General features: G+C 47.3%; 1 protein-coding gene across 4 annotated transcripts in view; it reads left to right on the forward strand.

Annotated features, from left to right (window-relative positions):
* Positions 1-4,056: 4,056 nt before the first annotated feature.
* The window catches only part of SH3PXD2A (SH3 and PX domains 2A), a 245,734-nt gene continuing 235,004 nt past the window's right edge, over positions 4,057-14,786 (forward strand). For 3 of the 4 annotated variants that reach the window (XM_054637312.2, XM_054637313.2, XM_077182920.1), the window contains exon 1: positions 4,058-4,360. In XM_054637312.2, the coding sequence (XP_054493287.1) occupies positions 4,289-4,360 (72 nt within the window). In that variant the 5' untranslated portion in view covers positions 4,058-4,288. Of the gene's footprint in view, positions 4,361-14,786 lie in introns of all 4 variants that reach the window. The other variant, XM_077182919.1, reaches the window with a different exon arrangement.

Below are 14,786 nucleotides of genomic sequence, written 5' to 3' on the forward strand. Positions count from 1 at the left end.
CTAAGAGAGGACTGAAAAATATTGTTAGTTATGAAAGGGTTAAACTGTAAGATAGCTGCTTCAAGGAAAGGATAATCTATAATTTAAGTCCAGAGGGTGAAGCAGCTCTTTCATAATGTAAGTAAAAGCTGTTATGCCGGTGGAAAAGTATGTACACTGCCTGCAGAAGGAATGATTATTTTGGTTTTTCCATTATAGTAGCTTGCACAGAGGGGCTGACAAAGCAGCACTCTCTGCTGAGGAGGCTGGGAGGGGAGGGGGCACAAGCATACTGTGCTAGAGGAGGGGGGATTTGCTCTGCCAGCACTGCTGCTGGTTCCTTTGGCTGCCTTCTACCATATTAACTGGGCCTATTTATCTCCAGAGTGAATTTCATTCGAAGAGCAGTAATCTCCTAAGAAGATGAAATGCAACTGGCATTTTAAAAAATAAGAAAAAAAGATCACACCGTGCTTTGTTTCAGAGTTTGAGATTTGAATGCCAGACAGGCTCTACCATTCCTGTCATTCCTATCAAAGGCCGTGTATGTTGAAATGCTGAAGTGGAAGGACTGCATGGAAAGCAGCCTTTTTAAGAAGCTGAGGTTTTGTAAGTACAGAAGCTGAGATGGGAGTGTAACAAAGGCTCTGTGTTGTGCTGTTGCACATCAGAGCCAATAAAACCCTAAGGGGCACATCTCTAGTACCATGTCTAGCAGATTATGCATGCAACTCCAGTTGCCAGTAATGAGTTGTGTGGCTAATCTGTCATGCACAGCACTGCACAGTTCCCCTTCCCCCAAGGGGCTGAGCTCATGGCATTTTATTTTCCCCCCAGGGTGCTGAGCACCGTTAGAGTCTCTTCAGTTAGTGGGATAGGCAAACCCTGTGTTCCACCTGGCTGCTCAGTCAGAAAACAGAAGGGAAAATCATCTTTAACAACAAGTCCAGCCAGCACAGACAGGGCTGCTAGAGCCCAGCATGGTTAACATTAGGGGCACTTACCTATCTACAGTGACATGCCATGAATTAATAAGAGGCATTAGAAATGGCCCTAATGGAGCACAGAAAAGCCTGACCCTTGTTTTATTTTCTCACTGATTTAACGATCCAAGTGTTTTCAATTTGCAACTCAAATGCTTATTTACAAAAAAATTGCCAGCATGACAGAGTCCTCTTGAAATATGAAAACTCAAGTCATGCTCCAGCTCTGACAACATCACACACACACATTCTGTCACGCATCAGCTTTTGCTGTAATTGGAGCAGAGTCCAGGCTGCTGGGCTCTAGCTGCACTAGGTCTGGGAGGCTAATGTGATTACCTGCTTTTTAAAAAAAAAGTGAAAGAAGAATCTTTGCCACAATACCCACCTAGCAAAATAGTAGGAAAAAAAAAAGCTTTTTAAAATAGCTGGTTTATTTCACCCTTCAGAAGGTGAATTTCCCAGGGTTCCTCTGGTGAATTTTATCAGAAGCATGAGTCTTTGAAGGTGAGTTATTAAATCAGCAGTTAATATTTATACTAATATATGTGTTAAAATTGTTGTAATAGCAGTGATATTCCCGTGCAACGATAGGACTTTGGTAATGGGGGGTTTAAGAAAAAAAAATGTAAATACTAGGAGTTTGAGCACTAAAATCTCCAGAGTTATTTTCCTACAAATTAAGTGTCTCAGCCTTGTGTTCATGGTCCTGGTCAGGTACAGGCTGTTCTGCACCCAGCCTGCTGTGCTCCTCACTGTACCCAGGCTTGCTTCCATTCAGCCCCAGCAGCTGGAGCCCAGCTCTCCAACACAAGGCTGGGAAGTGCCATCAGCTTCAATTTCCCAGCTGCTGCCTAAGACAGGAGCAGATTTTCCCAAGCCTGCAGCATAATAAGGGGTTTTGGTTATTCTTCTGCCAGCTTTTCAATACTTAGAGATTGGACTCCCACTAGACTGGGTGTTGTACATGTTTCAAAAGAACTATCCATGCCCCTGGCAACACACATTTTTCCTACATGCATGGACAGATGCAGCAAGCAAACAAGGAGAGCAGGAGGTGGCTGTGAGCACAAACCCATCAGATAACAGAGGAGGAGGGGGACAGAGGTGCAAAGGCTAGCCAGACTCCACAGGTGGGATGGATTGTGTGGAGAAGAGGAGAATCAAATTGTGTTGAATAGAGGGAAGGGGAACAGTGGAGCAGATGTGACGAAAGAACGGAGTAGACACCAAAGGGCTGCAAACCCCAAGGCACTGGTCTCAGGTTTGGTTGAAAACAGAAACTCCTTCCTTACAAGAGCAGATGAGAAGAGTATCAGTAAAAAGATGCCAATCAGTAAGAATGTCAGGCTGGGGGAGGGTGTTTGGAGAATGATATATTTTGTTTCTCCCTCACAATGACATGTTTTGAAAGCTGTTTTAAAACAAACCCTGAGTGTTCAACAGTGGACGGCACCCTTGATTTTTTTTTCTGGGCAGGGTGATAGGAGAAGGGGATGGAATGTCTGATGTGTATTGATAATAGTTCACAGGGAAGAGGCATCCAAGACCCAAATCACACTGGCCACATCAGAAATATTTTTATCAATGGGTTATTTGAATATTTACATTTTGAAGAAAGAAACTTTATTTGCTCTGCACACCAGGGACTTCTTGGCCAGTCTAAACAGCAAAGGTTTCTAATGTAAATAATAGTTCTTCTGCCTTGTGTCATGCATGAGGATTAGAGGTGGGAAGTCCCTCAAAGAAGAGAAGAGGGTGCCTTGAAGAAGATAAGCCTCAAAAGCGACAATGGAAGTGGCACATGAGGTTTTCCCCTCTGTTGCCCTCCTTGTCTCGTGTATACCTGTGCACCTCCTGGGGAGGGATGCTGGGATTTTAGCGTTTTATGTCAGGTCATTTATTTTGGTAAACTGTGTATATTAGCTGAGGAGGGAGCAGAAGGCTGGCTCAGAGCATCTGTCCTTGTCACTATGTCAGCCGATACCTGGTTCCCACCTGGCAGTAGGTGATGTCTTGTGCACTGATGGGCTGCTCCTGCCTTTTTTCTTCTTCTTTTCTTTTTTGTTTTTGGGGTTTTTTTCGCCCTTAAGCTGCTTGTGGAAACCTGCTATGTTCTGAAAACAGCCACTTTTTTATGCCAGCCTTCTGGCCCAAATACCTAAGGCTTTGTGACTGTGGTGTCTGTCTCATGATTATTGTTTCAGGGCCAGTAACATTGTAAAAGTTCTGTTTCAGAAATTGTGACTAGAGCACGTCAAAGGAAATCACATTGAGATGGACTGTTCTGACTGTAAATGAGAAGCTTATTTTGCCAGGATCTGGTCCTCTTTGCACTCCTGGGCTGTCAGGTCTTGAGCCGACAGCAGCACTCTGGAATCTTACTGGAAAATCTGCACGGGCTGCTCTTCAAGAGACTTCAGAGGAAGGAGAAATCTTAGTAACTTCAGTTAATTTGGTGAATAGCTAATGCATGTCATAAAACAAGCTGAGGGCTGGAAGATCACGTTGAAGTTCCCATTTCTGACGTAACTTTAAAATAATCATATGCAAATTAATGATGCATTATTGAAAAGAAAAATAAAAAAACCAAAACCTGAAATTTCTGGGGCAAACTCTACTTGGCGTGGGACTAAGATGATACCCATTTACCTGTGCATGTATACACAAAGAGCTGAATCAGCTCTAAAAAGCCCTCATAATAGCGGGTTTGTGCAACCTTCCTCCAGCTGTAATGTCTGTGTGTCCCTGCGGGACGGGGCACTGGGGACCTTCCCAAGCCGACCTTGAGCTCCCAGCTAGAGCCCGGTGCGAGCGGGCGAGGCCCTTCACTCGCGGCTTTCCGCCGTGGCCTCGGCCGCTCGGGGAGGGCATTTCGGACCCTTTCGGCAGCGATGGAAGGCCCTGCGGGTCCCCCTGCCCCTTCGCCCGGGCTCTCCTCGATGCCGGGCCGCGGTGTCTCGGCAGGGAGCGGGGGCTCTGCCCGGGCCCGGGGGCAGCCGCCCGCCCTCTCCAGCACTGGGGGGCGGTGGCTCCCGTCCCGCCAGAGCCCTCCGCTGCCACCCAGGGGCGGAGCCGCCGGTCCGCCCCCTCCCGCCGCCGCTGCCGCCGCCGCAGTGGCCGCGCAGCCCCGGGGCAGCGGCAGGGAGCGGAGCCGGGCTGGGCTGCTGCGAGCGGGGAGACGCCGCCGCCGCCACGGCAGGGACGGAGCCGGCACCGGGGCATCCTCCCTTGGCTGTCTCCCTGCCGCCCGCCCGGCATCGCCGCGGCGGAGGGTGCTGCCAGCGCCGGCAGGGAGCGGCGGAGCCCCGCCGGGCTGCGCGAAGATGCTGTCCTACAGCGTGCTGGACGCCAACGTGGTGGACGTGGAGAAGCGGAGGAACCCCTCGAAACACTACGTGAGTGCCGGCGGGGCCCGGCGGGGCGCGGGGGCGCACGTGTGAGGGGGGACGGGCCGGGCGCGGAGCGGTGGCGGTGCCCGGAGCGGTGCCCGGAGCGGTGCCCGGAGCGGAGTCCGGTGCCCGGAGCGGTGCCCAAAGCCGTGCCCGGAGCGGTGCCCGGAGCCGTCCCTCGCCTCATGTGGGCGAGACGCCGGCCCCAGGTGAGGCGCCCGCGTCCTCCTGGTCTGGAGGTGCGGCTCCTCTTCCTCACCCTCTTTTACCCCGTTTGGTTCTTGGCTCGTTTCAAGGTTACCATTCTGAAGTTTCCTTCTCTTCCTCCTCACCAGTCCCAGGGCAGGATGGGGCAGGTCTCCCGGATCCCCAGGCTGTGCCCGTCCTGGCCGGGGTGCGCGGTGGGGAGCGGAGCGAGGTCCGGCTGCGGCAGGGTCGGGCAGCCGGCGGTGCTGAGCGCATCTTCGCTCGTTCTCACCCCTAAGTTACATTCAGACCTTTTTTGAGGGGGCAGTCTGTCTGCATGCTTCCCAAGGCAGACTCAGCGTTTGGGTCTCTTTTATCTCTCTTTCACCTTCTTCCTTTCACACCTTACTGCCAATAGCACAGCATTAGAGGAGAGTTTTTAACAATTTTCCCAGACTCCTGTGTTGCAGCCTGTCATGTGGAGGTGTCTTTGCCTGAAGGAGTTTGCAGCATACAGTCAGTAGCTTTTCTCTCTCCATATTAGTAGTGAAGTATCTTTGCTTCTCTCTGTCTCACTGTTTCTGGGTTTTAGTTGCACCAAATCCTTTAACTGTTTCTCAAGATACAACATGTATTTTAAAACACAGAAAGTTGGATTTTGTCTATAGAGATGGTAAACCTTCCAGCTTTGCTAAGGAAAAGCCTGAGGGAGTATTGCATCTGGTGTGAAATTGCTCTGAGTATACTGTGTTTCCTGGCATTGTGTGTCTGCCAGATTTCTCCAGAGCTGATCAGCAGCTGAATGGATTGTTGAAAAGATAAGGCCAAAGATTGGACATAAACCTTTATATTAGTGTTGCATATCACTGAGGTTTTTCCTCTGAGGCTTAAACCATAATCCCTTTTAAGGCTAGAGGGCACTATGTTGCTGGGAGATGCACTCCTGTAAAGCTGAAGCTCTCATCTACCATGGAATTAAGCATCTTGTGACCAATTCATAAACTGGAAGTTTTAGGTCTTATGTCCTCTCAGGTTGCAGCTGGACCTGTGTGTTCAGTCTGTTATGCACTCTCTGCTTCCAGGTGGGAGAGGTGGGAAAGGCTTCTTTGGTTTTTGCAGACTCTGCTCTGGACTGTGGCTGACACAGCTGCAGGGTGTTATCTCACACGAAAGGTGGTATCTTGGAAAGTATATCTGCCAGGCACCAAAATATACAAAAGAACTGGTAACAGTATCTTCCAGTCTCTTGGATTGCTAAGAGAAATTGACACTGTTCATTTCTTGTTTGCTGGAAAATGACCAGAAAACAAGGATTTAAACCCTGTGTTTACAGGATTTGAAAGAAAATATTTCCTGTGTTTACCTGTAAAATACATCTTTTTCCTTGATAATCGTTGTCATTGCATTTTAATAAACAGCAACCTAGACTATTCCAAGATCTCTTCAGTACTTCTAGTGGCAAAGTTGTTTCTTTGCCATCGCCCTTCTCACTGTACACCTTAACTGATATGCTCTTCTGTACAATAGTTCCACACCACTGTGTGCCCAGTTCTCAGCCCAAACCCCACAAACTAAATGGTTTGTTTGGGTGATGAATGGTGTGTCTGCCTTTTGTCCCACTTAGTTTCCATCTGTGGCTGTACAGTGTTCAGTACAATGGGGTCACTCTGTCATCTCTCACTGAGTGTGGACCCATCCTTTCAAAGAATTTAATTTCCTGGGTCTGACCCATTGGTTGCTGTTGCTTTAGTTCTGTGCTTTTTTTCTAACATGAAACGAGTATTTTCTTCTAAGGTTAATTTAAGCATCGCTTAGGATTTAGCTCTCTCCATTGCCTGTGGATAGTTTGGAGAGTGCAAAGCTTTATGTTCTTTGCTCTATGTGGCTTTGAAATATCAAAAAGCTTTTCTATCTCCAGCATCCATAAATGTCATCATGCCAAGCCTTCAGGCCATGCAAACGTGCCTTGGCATCAGATTAATGATGTGTTTCTCTGGTGGATGGTGACCCAGTGTTGCAGTTGTTTTAACGTGACTCTCTCTCCTTTTAATTGTGATCTTTCAGGACCATAGTGGAACCTGGAGAGATGAAGGCACACCTTAGGCATTGTGAGCACGTGGAGAGGGCTAAATGTGAGTAGCACATAAGCCCCTGCACTGCTTGGCTTAGTTGCCAGGAGTCATTGCCTGGAGCAGGTGTCTTTCATGACATGAGCACAGCTTTTGTGGCTTTGAATAAAGAAAACTAAAGAAAGAAGACAGTTTTACATATCCTCTGCTATGATCCCGTGTGTGTGAAACTTCTGGAGAGTTTAATACCCCACTAGGGCTCTGCCTATGGGAATAGATTAAAATCTTGGCTCCAATGCTACTTGGTAGGAACCCAGTCAGCTCTCTACCCTCTTCTGGGAAATCCTTACTGGGGATGGAGTCTGCAGTGCTTCCCTCTGCATCCTTCTCTGCAACTGGGTTCCACAACACCACCTGGCTGGCTGGGGGCCCTGGCTGGCAGCATGTGAAAGGATAAACAGAAGGTTGGATCAATAACCACATGCCTCGTGTATGGTATATCCCCAAGATAAGCTACTGCTGCTCTTAGAGCTTTTGACTTTCCAAATTAGTTTCTTATTTCTTCATACTGATGATCTTTTAAAAATTGATTTCCACTTGCTAATACTTGAAAAAATGTTAAATCTCCTTGCTTTCTCCCTTCCCTTTTCTTTTAACAAGAACAATATCAGGAAGGTCAAGTCTGGGTTTGTTGGAAAGACCCCTGATGCAACGGGGGTCACACATTGGCTGAGCAGTGCTGCAGTGAAGCTGGGTGGGTTAGGACAGTGCAGTTAGTAGTTGAAGGTGCCAGTTAATCATTCTGAAGAGAAGAAGCTGGTAGCAAAATCCAAATCACTTTTCCAGCCCCTGCTAAGCATTAAATAGTCAGAAACCCTCTTTTCTCAGTTGATGAGGGTTGATCTGTTTATGGGGTAGCTTCTCTGGCTTTTGGTCTGAAATTGTGTTTGTCTGAACTAAGCATGAAATGATCCCAAACCAGAAATTCTGTATTTCAAAGGATCCACTGTTGATGCTTACCTCCTTCAGCCATCCATCGTGGAGGTTAAAGAGGACACCTCCCCTCTCCTCCCCTCTCTCTGCTCCCAGCTTATCTTCAGGCAGATATCTTATCCTATACCCAAATGTCTATCTCCTTTAGCAGCCCTGCAGGGAGCCTCTGCCTATCAGATGTGCTTGATCTTGCTCCCAGGGAGATGAGATTGGGTTTGCACCTTCACCTGTTCACTGCTTTGCAGACCTGGGTGATGGCAAACATTCATTAGAAGCCAGATGAAGAGGATCCCCACCCCCTCTCTTCTGCTGGGGACTGAGCACTTACTGATGTGCATTATCTCACCAGACATTTATATGCTTGAGGTAATTTCTGAGGTCTCTTAAGTGTGCCTGTGTTATCCCAAGGGCAGGGATGGATGCATCAGTAGAGATTTTCTCTTTCAGCACTGCTCTGTTTCAGCACTACTCCTGTTTCAGCTGGGCTTTGTGTGTTTTTCAGCTTTGTCCAGCACAGAAGTAGAGTAAAATGCTCTTGGCTTACAAGTGGCTGTTCTGCCTCCTTCCAGTTAGACTGAGATGCACTGCTGATTTCAGTCATCTGAGATGCCTGTATACTGTCCCAGTTCCTCCCCAGGGTAGTTGTTTCCTAATGCCACCTCTGAATGCCTCGAGATCTCTTGTAGGAACGTTCCTGCTGCATGGATGTGGTTGCTGACCTCCTCGAGGTACTGGCATTGCTGACTTTTAAGGGACTGAGTTCTGCTGTGTAGGGTTTCAGCACTGCTCCCAGGAGAGCATGAGTGTGCTTGTCACAAATGGCCTGTTGTAAAATGCCAGCATGCTTTGAAGAAAAATCTTGTACTGCTAGGGTCTTAGCTGCTCCTGCCTTTACTCCTCAGACCCAAGCAACTGCAACATGATCAGGCATCTACATGGCTTTATTCTCTTTGCTGCAAGCTGCTGTTCATACAGTGGCCAGCACTGATGGGGAGAGTCTGGACATGGTTTAGTGGCAAGGATCTTTGCTCCTGTGTTAGTATACCCTGGAGAAGGAATTGCTACCCTGGGAGAAGGAGCTGAATTCCCCCTGCTTGGCTCATCAAGTGAGTTGTCCCATGCAACTTGAGGCTGCTTCAACGCATCCAGGGAGCCCAGCAGATCAAGGAGCACTCCCAGTTCTTTCTTCTAGCAGAGCTGTGGGCTGGGAACATTCAGCCAAGAGACAGTGGTATCTAACTTCAACATTTTGCAAAGCAAATGGCTGTCTCCAGCCTTTGGAAAAGATTATCTATCAGCAGAGAGGCAAGGTAGTTGTCCTGATGTGTGGTGGTCAAGGGCAGGATTAAATAATCTGGAGGCTTTGTGTCCCAGCAGGCTGCCTGCACTGGCTCCCCTGTGGTTGAGTCTGCTGGGAGGGCAGCTGAATGAAAGTTCAGGGAAAAGCTTTTAGCAAGTCCATGAGCTGGGGACAACAGATTCTAAGCCTCCAAGTTCCATTGTAAAAACGATGAAGATGCTGCTATTGACTTTCACTGGGACTTGGTTGCCAGGGTGATGATGTCCTAAGAGACAGCACAAATGCTGTTGGCTGCTGCAGCTGCAAGTGGCCTCTGACTTCACGAGAGCCCTGCCTGGGTTCAGTGTGTGGGTGCTGGAGACCACTGGTGCAATTCAGCTTGATGGGTGGTAGTCAAAATTACTCCAGTCTCACTGCTTTGAGTTAAGAGTGAGAGGAACTGAGACACCAAATCATGGAGAGAGAGAGAGAGAGGCGTACAGACATCCTAAGGAAGCAATTGTTGGAATAGGAAAGGGAGCCCAGACTTCCTGCATCCTGGAGCAGTTTGTCTGTTCATCTCACCCACACCCCTAGCCCTTAGAGAGCAGCTCCAAGGCATTGCCTCCTCCTGTCCCTGCAAGGTAGGATATGTGCTGGTGTCCTCACTGGAAACACAAGGCAAGAAGTTAAGTGGTTGACCCAAAGCCACCCGTGAAGTGTGTGTAGCATTTCATGTTATTTACTTTGGCTTTCAAAGCAGTCTTGCAATTACCTGATAAAAAATACTGTCTGAAAAAATACTAGTCTTGTATTCAATCATTGTCTTCCTCAAAACCCATTTCCCATTTTATATGGATTAAACAGGAAGAGGGATTCAATGTGACCCTACCTGAGGCAGGAGGTGACGTACGAGCTCTCTAATTTAGTCATTTGGGAGGAAGCAGCTGGACCTTCTAATGTGAAGTGGTTTTCTTTTTTTTGGTCTTCCTTTTTCATGCTGTATCCTCTTAATCTGTGCCTGCTCACGCAAAGAGAACTGTCCCCAGAAACCACGGGGAAGAGCAGGACCACGAGGGGGGCTGGCAGCGCCGTGTGCTGTGTGACATTGTGGGGCTGAAGGCTTTCATGTAGCCAGAGCAGACACCTCGCCTGAAGCGTGCTGTGTAAATATTGCATGGAGAAGGCAGAGAGCAGCACAGTAGCATACTGTTTGAAATTGGTGGTGTCTGCTGTTTAATCAGGTAGTGTCAAAGCCAAACACAGTCAAGTTGATGGAAAAAAACCTCCTAGTAACTTTCCTGGGCTTTGGTTCACACCTTTAGAGAGGCTTTATTGAAACTTTTACTGAGAAGTTTGTAATTACTAAGTTTTTTAATATAGTGCATTTTCCTTTGTCTTTACTTTAAAAGTAAAAATTCAGTTTCCAGGATCTGTTTGTTATTCTTCTGGGCAGGGACATCTTCACATTTTGGGTGTGGGGGGTAAAACTAAAGGAAATCAGGTGATTTTCTTCACCTCAAACGATTTTGAAGTGGAATATCTTTCAGATTAGTTAAAGCCTTCCCACTTTAGAGCTCCCACTCTTTGCTCCACCTTCAAGATAAATATACAGTAATAATAATAATAGTAGTAATTTACTCCTTCAAACATACATTCACTAGATGTCAGTTATATGATATTGTCATTGTATGTGTTTATAAATGTGGGGCAAGGGTTGGAATGCATAAGAGCATTTATTACAAAGCAGGGATGCTTTTGCACTAAAATGTGTGCAGACAGACTTAAGAGATGGTGTCTGCACTGGGCTGTTAGGGACAGGTGATGACAGCCAGGGACAGGCAGGAGGGAGCAGTGAGACAACCTCAACCAGCTGAGCAGGTGATTGTCTGGGCATAGTGGTAACCCACGCTACTGTCTGGTCAGCATTTAGGCCTTGCTGCAAAAAATGGGCACAAGAAAGGATAATAACCTTTAGATTACCCAGGGGTGAAGGTAGAGCAAATAAATATTCTATTCATTGTAGTAGTACCCATAAGTGCTTGAGTGTAGTGATGATCTTAATTGGTCCTCTCATGCTTTTTGATTTTGACAAGGGTCCTTCTTGTTCCAGTTTTTGGAAGAGGAGCTCAATGCATAGATAGCCAACCAAGTCCTTGGACCGGGAGCATTCTCCTTTTGTGGGCAGGATACACATCCCCAGCTTTGTGTCTCCATCAGAATGTCACAGGTTGCACTGGTTTGCTGAGTGCATTCCTAATTGGTCATGGCAGACACTGCCTGCTCTGGGTGTACCAAGGCTTCACAACAAAGCTCTAATTCTGTATTGTTATAATGCAACTTCTTCAGTTTCTTTGAGTTGACTCACTGGATAGAATAAAATATTCCTAGACTCTAAGTGTCCCTGAATGCGTGTGTGGTCCCACACATAGCGTGTTTGAAGCCTGACTGGCAGTGATAATGTTTTGATACGTTGCTGGCACTGTTTCTCTGACCAATGGGGTGTGTTTTGTTTTTCCTGTAAACCACGCTGGCTAAACTCAGGGATGCACTGGGCTCTGATGCTCTCAGAGTCAGTAGCATGGTTTTATGGGCTTGATGCAAACTTGTTTACAAGGAAAACACCCCTATCTCTGTTCATGGGGAGAAACATGCCAGATCTCTATAACCATAGCTGTGTTTAAACACAGGAGCTCCACAATGCCATTCTGTCTCCTTTACAGCTGTCTTCCAAACTGCCCCAGAAATGCTGGAAGCCTGGTTCTCCACTGTCCAGGACATGCCTGTAAATGCAAACTTTAACACATGAAGTTCATAAATCACCCAGAGAGGTTTGAACAAACATCCAGTGTGATACACACAGGACATTGTGCAGTGTGGTAGAAGAGCCTTTAACCAGTGTGAGCTTTAGGCTGTCTGGATCTCAGTGTGCTCTGCTGCAAAGCCAACAAGATTTACTCACCTTTTATCAAGTGTAGAGGTGCAGGTGTTACCTCAGGGCTGACTGCTGGCATCAGCTTTGAAACCCCCAAGTTGGGGTCATCTTCCTCTGTGGGCAGGGCTGCCCTGGGAGCAGAGGCTGTGGGATGGCCAAGGTCAGGCTGTTATCCAGAAAAGGGAGCAAGGCTGAGCTTCCCTGGCAGTGCTCAGGTAGTGAATGGGATGGCATAAGAGCTGCATTTCCCTCTGAGGAAACACACATCCAGGATGCCAGCCGTGCTTGTCGACTCTGAGCCTGTTCCCCATGGGCTTTTCTCGCTGTCTTGGAGTCCCAGGGTCTGTGGAAGTGTTTGAGGTGAGGTATGGAGTGTGGTCCTTCTGGGAGTAGCCCTTGGCAGTGGGCTGCTGGCTGCTCTCTCTGGTGTCTCTGCATTACCTGTCAGCAAAGCTCCCTGGCACAGGTGCAGTCTTCTTTCCAGGCATTCTTGTGCCCTCAGGGCTTGATGAAGCAGAGAACATCTCAATTACTCCTTTCCTAGCCCTGTGAAGATGAGATTTCTAATTGCTCCCTCAGCATCCTGTGAGATTTTCCTACTCTTTGACTAAGGTTATTTATTATTTATACATTAACTCATGCATGTATTTTTTTGTGCCTAGAATGTTATTCCTGATTTTCCCCTCTCCAGCAGGTGCAAGCATGCCAGTAAACCCCTCTGACCCCAAGAAAAATTCTTTGAAAATCAGTTTTAATTGTTTTTCAATTCCCATGTCCTGCAAGTTCTTTGCTGCTTTGAGCTCAGTTTATTTCCTTTGCCTGAAAATTTGATGCTTTGACTCCTGCCTCATCTTGAGCAGCCTGAGCTGAGCTTTCCTGTGGTGGATGGTAGAAGAGGCTCCTGGTCTTCTGCAGAATCAGGGCAGCTGGCACAGCCCCTGCTAATGCCTAAGTGGGAGGCCTGCAGTTTCCCAGAGCTATCACTCCAGCAACTTTCACTGGCATTAAAGTCACTTAGAATTTAAAAACAAACAAACAAGGATATGTGAAGTATTTTTCTGGAAGAAAGCCATGGAGAGCAGATTAAGTGCATGTTCCTCCTCCCATCTCCCAGACATGTCACAGGAAGACAGTTCAGCATTTTCCTCAGTGGGATTAAATCAGGCTCTGGAGGTGGCTTCTGGGATGGGACAGAGGAAAGCCAGCAACAGGAAGGAAGTTCTGTGTGTGTTTTATAAATATGTCTATATCAGGTGAAACTGTCTAGAAACCCTGAAGCAGCACTGATGGTAATATGGCTTTTTATTAACCAAAAGGCTGCTTATTTTCAGTTAATAACAAGATATTGTTAGAGAAGAATAAAAAGTGACTGGTTCTAGAGGAACATCCATGCTGGTTTTCCATGTACCAGAAAGTAGCAATCCTGTACCTTATGCATTTTACAAGCCCTGGATGTCCTTAACAAGTTATTTTTCCACCGCCCCCCAAACTCAGCTAAGTTTTCCTCTAACCTTTCAGCAAAAAATGCTTTATAAAGGCAACCCAGGATGTTTTACTCAAGAAAAAATCTAGCAGTAGCCACCTCTGGAATGCTCTCACTTGAAGAATATGGAGGAGTGTTTTGGCTGTTACTGTTCAGGAAGAAATTTTCAGTTTAAACTTTTGCTGCTGTCTTTGTGATTGTAGCAGCCTGTGTCAAAACTCTGGGCTGTTTTGAAGAAGCAGCTTTCCACCTGTTTCTGAGCTGGGCAGCTGTAGCTTGCATTTCATCATTTAATACAGACATCCCCAGTATAAATAGTTCCATTTAAACTAAAAATATTGTCAGTGAATTTTCCATGGGTAACAACCCTTGGAGATTGCAGGCGTGGTCTGTGCAGCAGAATCTGTCTGTCTGTCCTTGTCCCTCTGGCTGTAGGGACCAGTGGCCTTTTGAGCAGCAAAGGCAATTTGCTGGTGGCACTGGAGGGTGACTGTACAGGTGTGAGAGGCACTGCTGTCTTGGTGGGATCTCCTGGTTTTTAATAACTGGGGCTCTGGCCCGAGGGAGCAGGGGCTGAGGACTCACAGCTGGGGATGGGAGCAGGGCACTGCTGCTCAGCCCCTTGGCCTCCCTGCTGCTGCTGTTGGCCAAACTGCTTGGCTGTGATGGTGCTGGGCTTTCTACCACGCCCTGAGCTGTAAGACTGTACATCTGCATGCCCTGGTGTTGGCCAGAATGACCATTGCTGTTCTACAGAATTCTTCTCTTGGTACATTGAAGGAGTGTGCAGGAGTTTGGTAGGGATTGGGGTTTTGATGTGAGATCTTTGTCTGTGTGTACACATATGTGCTTGGCTTTGTTTTCACTTCTGTATTGCTCTGCACTGGAGCAAGAGGAGGGCATGGTCAAAGAAGTGAGGTGGAAAGGAGAGGTTTGCAATTGGTTCCATTAGAGCTGATGCCACAGTCCTAGCCAGACCCTAAGAATATTCTTTTATTCTTCCAATTTTTTCTCCTCCTTCTGGCAAGCTCTAAGACTGCCCACAGCATGAGGTTATTTCCCATTGTCTTAATTCTGGAGTTTTAGGTGCTCTGCCAAATGCAGTAGTGATGGACTGAAGAGCATCTTATGGGCAATCACCAGGTCCTTCCTCTGGGATTTTAGGGTCTGTGGAAGACTGAGAGCATAGCCCTGGTGTTTTTACCACTCCTGAGGAAAATTTACAGAACACTTTCCCTGTGTGCCAAGGGCTTTGAGGGCGCTGCCCATCATGTTATCCCTGCAGTGATTCTGAGCCATCAGGGCCCTGATTCATCTGATAGGAGTGAGATTGTTCTCTGCCAGGGACTGGCATTTATGGGGTTCCAGGTATCCTTTGTGGGGACCTTGTGTGGAGCTAAAACTTCCTGGCTGTTGTCTCTACTGTGTATGAGAGGCGTTGGCTGGGTTATGATAAAGACTTTGATTCAGATGAGGGTGAGGGTGCA

This window comes from Agelaius phoeniceus, chromosome 9, assembly GCF_051311805.1.
Source record: "Agelaius phoeniceus isolate bAgePho1 chromosome 9, bAgePho1.hap1, whole genome shotgun sequence".
NCBI classification, from domain to species: Eukaryota; Metazoa; Chordata; class Aves; order Passeriformes; family Icteridae; genus Agelaius; species Agelaius phoeniceus.